We start from the raw sequence: 11,705 nt of genomic DNA on the forward strand, positions 1-11,705 counted from the left end.
AGGGCCGACCCCCCCGCCCGGGCCCCGCTGTTTATTTCCTCGCTGACCTTGTGGGGAGCCGGGCAGTGCGAGCTGTGACAGCTGCGGGAAGCGGCCGCGCTTTGAAGACCGGGGAGGTTGTGACCTGGAGGCCCCTTTCCTCTCTCGCTCCCGCGAGCTGCTGAGTCAGGCGGGGGAGAGGGGAGGTGAAGCGGGGGGCTGCTCTCGAGCCATTTCTCAAGCGGCGAATGAAACAGGAAAGGACAAATGCGAGAGGAGAAAAGAGCGATTACTTCCACTTCGGTGACTTGCTGAGGAGGGGGGTCTCTCGCTCTCCGGCCACGGCTTGAAACGCTGATTAAAAGCCCCCGGCCCCGCCCCTGCCCTCCCGCGCCCCGGCCTCGCGTGGAAGGGGCCGCGCGCGGCCTGGGAGCCCCGTGCAGATCGGTGCTGCCGGGCCAGGCGCCGCTCCCGGAGCTCTCCAGCCGTGGCTCTGCCCCGGGGGAAGGAAGCCCCTCGCCATTTCCTCCAGGCAGGGGCACCCTGGCCCGGCCCCAGCCAGCCCCTTTCTCCCACCCTCTCGCCCACCGCTTCCTCCACGTCGCGGGATCCCGCGGCGAGTCCTCCCCGCGCCCAGGGCGCTCCCCGCCCCGCCCCGCACTTGCACTTGCACTTGCCAAAGTCAAGGAGCCAAGTGCGTTTGGCGCTGCGGTGTCCTTGCTCTTCTGCGCTGGTGTTTGCTCCCTCGGGGATCTGCGTTACCTGGTAGGCAGCGACAGGGCCCCCGCTCCTGCCTCCGCCGGGACAGCCGTCTGCTTCCTTCCCAGCTCCTGGATGGCACGAGCCCATGTGTCTTTCCTTTTAAAAGAGGCATCGGACAGCAAACAGCGCCTGGCTGCCGCCGCCCAACACACTGCAGAGGCAGGGCAGGCGAGCAGCGGGCTTTCTCTCCGTTTACACAGGGGGCACTTCAGTGCTGCACTGGTGACATTAAACCTTAGGGGTTGGGTTTTTACACGTTTTCCCACTAAATGGACCTGCAAGCTTCCTTGGAAAGGATCCTTGTCCATCCAGCCACGGCATTAAAGCAAAATGCTGTGATTAGCACGAATACCCAGCCCAGGTAGCTCGCAGGGCGTCGCCTACAAACCGGGCACGACGGGCGTTTTCTCGGGAATACCTGCCACTTGTCCTCTCCCCACCGCAGGGCCCGGGACTGGTGTCCTCCTCTGAGGGCTGCCGTTTTACTGCTGCTTCCCAGCAGGGAGTCCGGGCCGCCGAGGTCCAGGGCCGCATCCTGCCATTGATCCGCATGCTGCACTCCCCTGGGCCGGACTCCGCGTGGGGCGAAGGCAGGAGGTGGCCTGGCCGTCGGCGACAAAAGAAGTGCTCATCCAGCAGGCAGATGAGTGCACGAGAAAGGCTGGAGCCCGTCCCGGCCGCAATTGACGGCTGATGATTGACTAGGAAACAAGGTGGAGGGAACAGGCATTAGGCAAGTGTGCGCACAAAGTAAGCCCCGCTCCTCCAGCGCGTTTCCCCCTCCACGAAGCCCCTTCCTCCCAGAAGCGCACTCCCCTCCCAGGAAGCTTTCGGCCGGAGTCCTCCCGACAAGCGCAGCCCCCCCGCCCCGAGCTCCGAGCGCTGCCCGGCCCCACGGTCCGCCCGACTCCAGCCCGGTGCAGTGAGCGCCCGGTGCGGGGCCCGGGGACCCGGCGTCTCCGCTCGCCGCCCCGCCCCTCCGCTCCCGGGAAAGCTGATACAGCCAGGCCGTGGCCATCACCGTGGTGTCCGAGCGGGCTTAACGGCTGGAGGCAAAATCCCACAGCAGCTGGAGTACGTTTCCGTTGGCGTGCTGCCTCTGCAAAGCCCCGTGGACAAGGGTCTCGGGGCGGGCATCCGTGTGCCCTCATTTGGACCGCGAGCACCTTGGAGCAGGCCTGTGTTCTCCATATTCTGCACAGCGCCAAGCCCAAGGTCTGCACTCAAACAGCAATCAGCCCCGGGGCTGGGGAAGTGCCGCCTGCGGGGCGTGCTTCGCTTTTCGTACCTGTAGATTTCGCATTAGGGTCATGCCCCACACTTCCTGCGGGGTGGACATGGCCATGACCATTGCACATGGCTGGCACTCACTGGTACTGGGGTGCACGTGTCCATGGCTGGCACTCACTGGTATCGGGCTGTACGTGTCCATGGCTGGCACACACTGGTATCGGGGTGCACGTGTCCATGGCTGGCACTCACTGGTATCGGGCTGTACGTGTCCATGGCTGGCACACACTGGTATCGGGGTGCACGTGTCCATGGCTGGCACTCACTGGTATCGGGCTGTACGTGTCCATGGCTGGCACACACTGGTATCGGGGTGCACGTGTCCATGGCTGGCACTCACTGGTATCGGGCTGTACGTGTCCATGGCTGGCACACACTGGTATCGGGGTGCACGTGTCCATGGCTGGCACTCACTGGTATCGGGCTGTACGTGTCCATGGCTGGCACACACTGGTATCGGGGTGCACGTGTCCATGGCTGGCACTCACTGGTATCGGGCTGTACGTGTCCATGGCTGGCACACACTGGTATCGGGGTGCACGTGTCCATGGCTGGCACTCACTGGTATCGGGCTGTACGTGTCCATGGCTGGCACACACTGGTATCGGGGTGCACGTGTCCATGGCTGGCACTCACTGGTATCGGGCTGCACAGGTCCATGGCTGGCACACACGGGTATTGGGGGTATTGGCAATCAACCTGTTTCTTCATACTAGAATTCCCCTGAAGCAGCTGACACCCCCAGCCTCCCTCCTCCTCCTTTGTCCTGAGCTGCCATCTCTGCCGCACAGGCCGTGTGCCAGCTCCCAGCTCCGAGCAATGGGCAGTTCTGGGCACGGGACCAGCCACCTCCCGTGCGCGCAGGCCGAGGCAGACAAGCCGGCACCTTGTTCCTTGGGCACGTTTTGGTCACTGCATTTACGGAACAACAGCCCGATACGGGTAACCTATGGCTTGGCTTTTTTCTTTTCCTTTTTCACCCAAGCTGCAGGGACAAAACGAGGGGTCATCCATTGAGTTTGGGGTTCCCCGAGCCCTTCCAGCCTGTCTAACACGGGGATCGATCAGGGGCTGAAGGGTCGCAGAAAATAAAAGATCCTAGATCTGAAAGTAGCAGGGGTCCCTCAGCAGCGGAGGGTAGAGGTGAGCCGGGAAGCCACCTTCAGGTACAAGTGCCACGTGTAAGCGGATCCCTGCTAGTCTCCGATAAACACCAAGCGTTGATGTGTTGCCGGATCCCAGCGACATCGCGTCCACCTGGTTTCCGAGAGCCAGGGACGAGCCGAGGGCCCGGGGCGGCGTCCCCTGCTCAGCGCTGCTCCCCTTGTCCCAGCACAGGCTAATCGCAGCGCATCCCGCTCCCGCTGCCAGTGGACGGGGACGCTTAAACCAGGGCGTGAATGACATTTGGGGCTGGAAAGGTGACGCCGAGCAGTGTCCCCTCTCCCCCCGCCCCGATTCACTGCAGGGAAAGCCTTCAGCACCAGTTGGGACCAGCCCCAAGTCTGGCCGAGGTGAGTAGCTGTGTGTGCAATGTGGCGAGTAAGCAACGTGCACCTGGGGGAGCTCCCAGTTAAAGCCCCGTAGTGGGAGGAGACCCACCGCCAGCTTGTCTGTCATGTAGCACGAGGACTGTGTAGGGGGCAAACGGCTGGGCTGGCTGCGGGGCTCCAGCCAGGCAATGGAAATCCCTTCCTTCCTTCCTTCCTTCCCGGCGAAAGGCAAGGAGGTGGTGCTTGACTGAGGGGATCTGGGGTGACAAGGCGGGTACTGGGTAAGCTGGGAGGGCTGAGGCTCTGGGGCCTGGTGTTTACCTTCCCACTCCCCTTTGGGAGGGAGAGCCCCGAGCTCTTTCCCGAGCGCTATTTCGAGCGGTAGCATCACGAAATCACCGGCCACGAGAAGGGACCACGAGAAGAAAGGGATACAAAGGTCAGGAATCTGGATTTGCTGCGTGGCGTGGGGTCCTCGTGGTGCGCATCTGTGCTGCTCGGTGCGGCCGGCGCATCCCCGCAGCCCTTTCCCCGCAGCGGGGTGGCTCGCAGCGGGCCCGCAAGCTGCGTGCACGGAGATGCCGGGGGCTGGCGGACGGACCCCTTGCTAAGTGCTCGTCCCTGCTTTGGCTATGTGCATCTACCCGCCCGAGGGATTCAGTCTGAATGAGCTTCCCCCGATGAGCCCCCAAGGCAGGGAAGGGCCAGGGCGGATCCTCTTCCTTCCGGGGATGCCCGTGGCAGTCAGCCGGTGCCGGTCCCCTGCCTCCAGCCCCCGTTAGTCCGGGCTCTACAGAAGGGTCCTCCAGTTTACCCCAGCAGCGGCACGGAGGTTAGACGAGACACAACAGTGTCACACAAGCTGTACTGGGAAAGCCTCTCCGGAGTAAGGAAATGCCTCTTGAAGGCACCCAGGAGGCAGTGAAATAGCTGGGCAAAGGGTGTCCAAAAGGGGAAAACATTTCGTCCAGCGAGTAGGGCTCGGGCTGTTTCCAAGCCCCTCGCTCCAATTATTTCTGTTTGAAAGCAGCTCTAACACTGGTACCCAACTTTCCTCTAATCTGTAAGAACGGGTCTGCATTGCAACTCTGACTCCTGACAGTCGGCTGCTGCTCTGCTGGTCTTGCTGGGAGCTGTCCCGGACAGCCGAGGATTGCAGGAAGAGTGAAGGGGCATCAGCTCAGAGATCAACGGGTGTTCACTGGCCTAGGAGCTTTCACCACACTCTCCACAAACAAATCAAAGCAACAGACCGCCCGACAGATGCTAACAGGCAAAGAAAAATGCTATTCTGTCTCTCACTGGAACAAAAATACAGTGATTTTGATTTCTCTCCCAGTACAGCACAATATGAATAAAACACCTGGCCTGGAACCCTGGTTCCTCCAAATCAATGGCAATCTCCCATTAGTTCAGTAGGGCCAGGACTTCATAAGCCCATTATCGATAGGCGTATATTTGCTTTGTACTTCAATCCCTGCTGTTTGTCAGTAGGTAGGTATCCATTCATCCTCTGGCTAGTGTCAGCAAAAAGTGATTCTAAATCCACTTACTCGTTTTGGTGTTGACGTAGTATCTTGAGACCCCAGTCAGGGAACAGGCTCCATTGTGCAACGTGCTGCATGCCCAAGTACGTACAAAGCTATCTCCTGCTCTAAACAGCTTAGGCCTGCATCAGCATTAGAGAAGGTAGGTGGTGATAGCTGAGCCAACAGGATAGCTCCAGTGTTAAACAGCAATCATTTGGACACTTTGATGTGTGAGCAGGCATCCAAATAACTAGCTGAGATAGGCATCACTCCCAGTGGCAAGCAGCTTTCAGAAAAGATTCAGTAACCCAATGTCATAATGCCCTGGACAAGAGTAATACTACGCTCCACTATATCCACAGAATGCAGATCCCACCACCCATGGTGCTACTGGAGAGCTGGAGGCTCCAGACATTGCTGCACCGAGTGACTACTGTGTGGGATCAAAGTATGATACAGGCACAGGGGGGAACCAGAAAGTAGTTCTGGTGCACAAAAGGCCTGCAGGCTTCTGAAACAAACCAGCTCCTGCTAGCACATAGGATCATCTTCTGCCTCCAGATATAACTCCCACCTTCCTCTTGTCTTGACAATGCTTCTTCCTATACAGTAATTTGCACCTGTATCTTTCTACACTAGACAACCTTCCCCATCATTGCCATCACCAGTGGGAGTGGCAGGCAGGGCAAAGGTGGCTTATGGCTTTTTTACCTGCTCCAAGTAAGCCTAGATGATATGACAACAAAAAAAGCTCTGGCTGATAATCTATAATGGAGCATCCACCACAGGTAGGAAACTTTAGGAAATGAATGCTGATGTACTCAACTTAAGAGTTCTTCTGGATTTATTTGAAGACACAAAACCATTGGTAATTCCCAATAGTCAGACTTTTTCCCTGTCACAGTAATGGAAAACAGAGCCTGCTTATTCAACAAGCCTCTTTGGATCACGGTTCCAGTGGAAGGAAAGAACCTCAGCAAAATGGATCAGGGCTCAGTTCCTCAAAACTATTTGGGTGTGCTTTTAGGTAAGAAGTAAGCAGTACAGAGTCAGAAAGTTGCTTCCTGAAGTGTCCCGTTTTTTGATCCTGCCATTCTTTGCTCAGATATTATGTGCCCTGAGCGATTAATTATGAAAAGATGAAACATTACAACAGCCTTAAACAAATGTTATTTGTATTACTGCAGCACCCAGATACCCTATCTGAGATGGGATCCCATGCTTAGGTATTGTACTGATATTTAGTAAGAGACAGCCTCTGCCCCAAAGAGTTTATAGTCTTTAGAGATCAGACAGATAAAGAAAAGAGTACCATTCTCCTATTTAAGATAGAAAGACAGAAGTACAGGAAGACTGATTTGCTCAAAATCAGTCACTCAAAAACTCTGACAAGAGCTAGGAATTTAATTCCTGTCCTTTTAAGTCCCAGCCCACTGACAATAAGGCATTTTCCATTTGCAGGAATATATTCAATTTATACTTTTTATATTAAAGTAGCTATTTCCCAGTCAATCAAAGTGAGTCATTTCCCTTTGGTTTCTTACTGCATTAGACATAAAATTACCCAGTATAACACTGCCAGGGGTTTTCCTCCTCCTCCTGAAAGTTCTAGGATGAACAATCCCTGCGTGTGAATAAAGGTGAAAGTAATAATTGCATGGAGGTGAAAGGAGCTTTAGCCATTGTTTCTTCAGAAACACCTTTTAACACAGTGCCACTCTCAGCAATATCCTTATTAGTGTTGCTCTGTGCAGCTCTCAATCCTATCATGGGACCATCAGCAGCACTAGCAGCTTTCTCCTAGTAGAAGCTCTTTTACTACAATTCAATTAGCGTGAATCTAGGCACAGGCTGAGGATATGCTATCGAGCAGATGAGATTTCCTGCATTTGCACAAGAGACATTGAAGGAAGAATGAAGCAAAATAAAGGGGGCCACAATAACATGAAAGGACAACTCAAGACTGACCGAAGCATCCTTCACTTGGAAATTGATGGCCATATGGTCTCTGCTTCCCCCCACCCCCCCACCCCCGCCCCAACTGCAGCATCACCCCAAGACGCACTCATACTTCCGCACAAGTTTTCCTTGACTGCCTTAAGTCAATTAATTCCAGTTTACAGCAACTCTGTAACCAATAACAATTCTCTGCTAGGTTCCTATAGAGGTGTAGGTTGTAGCCGTGTTGGTCTAAGGACATCGGCAGACAAGGTTCTTCAGGTGGGTAAATCTGATATCTTTTATTAGACCAACTAAATAGTTGGAAAAAATGTCTTAGCCAGCTTTTGGGTTTAAAAACTCTTCATCAGGCTGAGGAAGCATCTCAATTATTTTTCCAACTATTTAGCTAGTTTAATATAAGATATCGGATTTACCCAAAGAACTTTGTCTGCCTAGGGTCTTATAGACAAACTCATGCAGTATAGAGGCCACTACAGTTAGGCTTGTAAAGCAGTTTCCATCAGAAAAGCCCTAACTTTTACACTAACAGTTTTATGGCCGGTTCAGTTTTTGCTCCAGTATTTTTCATGTTTAGTTTCTACACCCAGGTGGCCTTTTCCTTTATAGCATAAGTAAGAATCTTTCAGTAATTTTGCAAACCTGAGTGGGAAAAATAATACAATGATTCCACTGAGAATTCAGGGTCATTCAGGGAACTTCAAGAGCTCATATCTAAGGTAGTATACTGTCTTCAGTCTTTTCTAAACTGGTATTCCACTCACCACCACGTTTTCCAGGGGAAAACATCCCTGTCACTCTAGCTGGGATTTCTTCCCATTTAGCAATATGGGAAAGGTAGGGAAATGGTGATCTCTGATAGCTACTTGAAGGGATCATGGCTTCCAGGCTAAAAAATCATCATTTAAGGAATCCTTACCCCAGAGCATCTTGTCTTCTGAATTAGATAGGATATAAAGTTATACACCAGTGATATAATGAGTCTATGAATGCTCAGTAACATCTGATTTTTAGCTTAATGAAGCCCTGTTCCCTTGTCATGCACATTCTCCCTGAGCAAAGGCCCAGCAGGCACAGAGGCTGCTGCTTTCAGGTTGCTGCTGGGAATTTCTGCACAAGGGAAACCTTCAGTAAGCCATCAAAAATAAAAATATTCCTGCATTTCACTGCCTTAACATCAGGAGCTAGGGAAACTAGAGAGTAATAAAAAAGAAGCTATCCTGGGAGTTTAGGATTTTTGCTGTTTTGCCCTGCAGTGTACATAGTCTAAAATCTCTTAAGAGTTTATTTTTAAAAATCTTTTCCTATCACTAAGATACATCCACTTCAGCATAAACAAATGGACTGCTCCTTTGTGATACAGCTTTATAGAAACTGATAGCTCTTGCTCCTACAGCCACATGAAAGAAGAAGATAGAAACTGTCTTCAGCTTACAATAACTCGCTCCACGCCCCAATTCTCTGGGCAAAAAATATTTGAAAGCAGAGGCTGCTCAATTAAAGTTTTAATTTTTTGCAAGACAGATATGCCAACCTATTCCTATGGACCAGAGTCTGTTTCCAGAGCTAAGATTTTCTGTGGGATTCTTATGGCTGGATAAACAGATCGGCACTAGAGCTTACAAACGTACCAGCCCCTTGACTGGAGTTACACAGGCAAGCTCTCCAGCTAGGGGGCTCTAGAGCAGTGGCTCTCAACCTTTTTTGTACCAGGACCCATCTGTAACATCAATGGCCAGTCCTGACCCAATGCTCCTCACTCCTGACCGCTGTCCCCAGGCCCCAGCCCCCAGTCTGTGGGGTGCAGGGAAGGGCATGGGGGGCCCCAAGCAGCCCTTCACAAGCTGGAACTCTGCCTGCCTGCAAGAGAAAAGCCCTGGTTTCATTTCCCACGTTTTCCTCCTTTAAAGGAGAATCCATTTTTAAAGTTTGTTTGTGACCCTTTCATATATTCTTGCAACCCACTTTTGGGTCACGACCCACGGGTTGAGAAACACTGCTCTGAAGTGCTGCTTCTTGGGTCACCCCTGCCCTTAGGGGAGACCAGTGACTGACAGCCTGGCTTTCCCCTGCTGGGGAAAGGGACAGGCTGTCAATGGGCAGTTGGCTGCTGATTTTCAGCAGCTGCCAGGATAAGCTCCCTTGGGCTGGCAGTAGTGAGGAGAACTACTCTTCTCACTCCTTGCACTTCATGCCCCCTCAAGTAGGGCAGGGTGCAGAGGTGTTATGGTGTCCCTGGGGCACCAGAACTCCCCTGCTGCTATCTAAACAGACAGGGATCACAGCTAGAACCACCCTGGTCTAGGAGGGAAAATCCCCCTAGGCTGTGTACAGCTCTGGGGTCACCTGGAGCTGTGTACCCAGCAGGAGGGAGATGTGCCCTAGCTCGAACCATCCCAGAGGCCTGGGATGGTTCTAGCCATGAGAGAATGCCTCCTACCCCTCCCATCAGCTGATCAGTACAACAGGCAGGGGGTAGTCTCCTGAGGTTTGAACTGTCTAGAGCCCCAGGATGTTGCCACCCATGATGAGAGACTGCCCCACTCTGCGCACTCCTCTGGGTCAGTCTGGAGGGGTGCACAGGGTGTAAGGCTTGGTAGCACAGCTAGCGGGCCTGGCAGCAGCGCTGGCTGAGCTGCAGAGAAATGCCCCTATGCACAGCCTGGGTGCGTGTTTGTTCAGGGTACAAACCTTGCCAGCAGGACAGTTTCAGCCTTGGGGATTACACCCCCCACTCTTGAACAGACTGGGCTGATCTGGGTCTGTTCAGAGGCTGAGCACATTTGGACTGCCCGCAGGTTCTCCACAGGCTCCCTGACAGCTTGCCCCTGTGCCAGCTATTGGGAAGCTGCGGGATACTGGTGATCCAAGTTAGTGTAGGGGAGAGAGATCTTCCTGTTTGGAAGTGATCTACTCTTCCTGTAGAAGAGCCTTTCCAATTCTACAAGAAACTCCTAGAATGGCAATTCACTCTCTTTTTGTCCCAGGGAAGTAGCTTTCCTCCTGACACCATGTAAAGCTTGTCCCCTGTGTACCTTTGGGCAGCATCACTGAGTTAATGCTACTGCAGCGTTCTTAACTTCTGCTCTTTCTTATTTTTATTTTGGGTGCATAGTCTTAAGATTGCAATACTTTTAGGTACTATATTGGCTCCTGTTATAAATAGGGAATATAACATGGGTCATCACCAGCATGAAGACACTTGACTGAGAACACCTGCAGGAAGGGAGAGGAGGGGATGGACAGAACCCCCCCCTTGCCCCACACACACACATACCATAGACCTACAAAGACTGTTAATGTCTTTGAATATCCCCAGCCGAGCAGCTGTACACTACACCTTAACATCATTATCTAAAAAAGTCTTATCACCTTACTTATGCAGTTACCATGGGAGCGGTTTTACCTCTTTTCCTACCATAGCATGGCACTGGAGCTTCTTAACCCCTTTACCCCAAGATAACACAGGCTGCATAACTAACTGCATGTTTTCGACTGTATCAATATATACCAACTACGTACCCACATAGCCATCACGCGCAAGGTCCTATATTCTCTTCCAACTCTACAAAGCCATGTAAATAACCACAATTTTAAACATTTAAAGAACTGCTTTACCAACGTTTTAGAGAATTAGAGAAAAACAGAAATCACAGCGGGACTATGTCTTGTATCTTTCCCCATGTGATGCCATGTGCCTTAAGTAGCACTTAGCCAACTGTACCAGGAGTTATTAAGCTTGAAGGGAGACATTAAGCCCTCCAAAATGACCTAAAATGTCTTTAGCACATACTGCAGATCTGGACATTTTACAGACCCATACCTCACAACCTCCTAAGGAATAACAGGGATCTAGGAGTGCTTCTTGTATCCACAGATGATCTTAAATAAATTATGAATTCTCTGGGGCAGGGGCTGGAAAACAAACCACTGAGGCTCACCTCCACAGGTGCAACCGCATCATTAACCATACCAAAGTTCCCATTTCTAGCCCTGCAAGGTCCTGAGAGCTCAAGCTTCCAAAAACGTCCGCTGACCTGAGGCCAGAATACCTAGCCCACGGTACATCTGGGGAATAAAACTCCCGAGGGAGGCAGAGTAAGAATAGCGTGGAGACAACCCGGAGCACAAAGAGCTGGCGGTTCTGGGAAGACGCCCGAGGTTTGGGAGATGAGCAGTGATCCCAGAGCAGAGGATGCCCGGGCAGGGGCGGCTGAAGGGCTCCCAGGTGCCTTCTTCCCTGGCCGCGCCTCCCCCACGTGTACAGTGCGGACCCGGCGAGCGACACAACGCGGCCCTGGACCTTGCTTGCGGCGGGCAGCAGAGCTCGTCCGTCGCTTCCTGGCGGTGGGACTTGCGACGGCAGCACCGCCACGTCTAGTTTGCACCCACTGAGCACCCATTCTCCCCGGGTGTTTTGCCGCGGAGTCCTTCAGCCAGCCTTCCGGCAAAGCACCGGCGGACTCAGCGGGTCTCGGGCACAACCTTCCCTCTGCTCTGCGTTGACTAACCGCCCTGGTGGCGAGCAACGCCGGAGCTCCCCGCGCTTCTCCCGCCCCTGCTCCCCGGAAAGGAGGTCCCCGGCCCCGGGCGCCGCAGGTCCGAGCTGGGGCGATCCGTGCGGGGAGGCGCGGGAGAGCGGCGCGCGCAGGGACGAGCTCCGCGCGGGCTGAGGAGAGCCGGCGCTTCGCAG

General features: G+C 53.4%; 1 protein-coding gene across 3 annotated transcripts in view; it reads left to right on the forward strand.

Moving 5' to 3' along the window:
- The window catches only part of LOC112549927, a 14,705-nt gene continuing 3,000 nt past the window's right edge, over window positions 1-11,705 (forward strand). Inside the window, exons 1-3 of one of the 3 annotated variants that reach the window (XR_003093562.1) lie at window positions 2,098-2,973; window positions 3,370-3,545; window positions 4,593-7,075. Coding sequence is in view for 2 of the 3 variants with exons in the window: in XM_025201525.1 (XP_025057310.1) it covers window positions 2,098-2,973; window positions 3,370-3,435 (942 nt within the window). In the remaining variant the exon portion in view is untranslated. Of the gene's footprint in view, window positions 745-1,186; window positions 2,974-3,369; window positions 7,076-11,705 lie in introns of those variants that run through there. The other 2 variants (XM_025201524.1, XM_025201525.1) reach the window with 2 other exon arrangements.

Source organism: Alligator sinensis, unplaced genomic scaffold (genome assembly GCF_000455745.1).
Source record: "Alligator sinensis unplaced genomic scaffold, ASM45574v1 scaffold570_1, whole genome shotgun sequence".
Lineage (NCBI taxonomy): Eukaryota > Metazoa > Chordata > Crocodylia > Alligatoridae > Alligator > Alligator sinensis.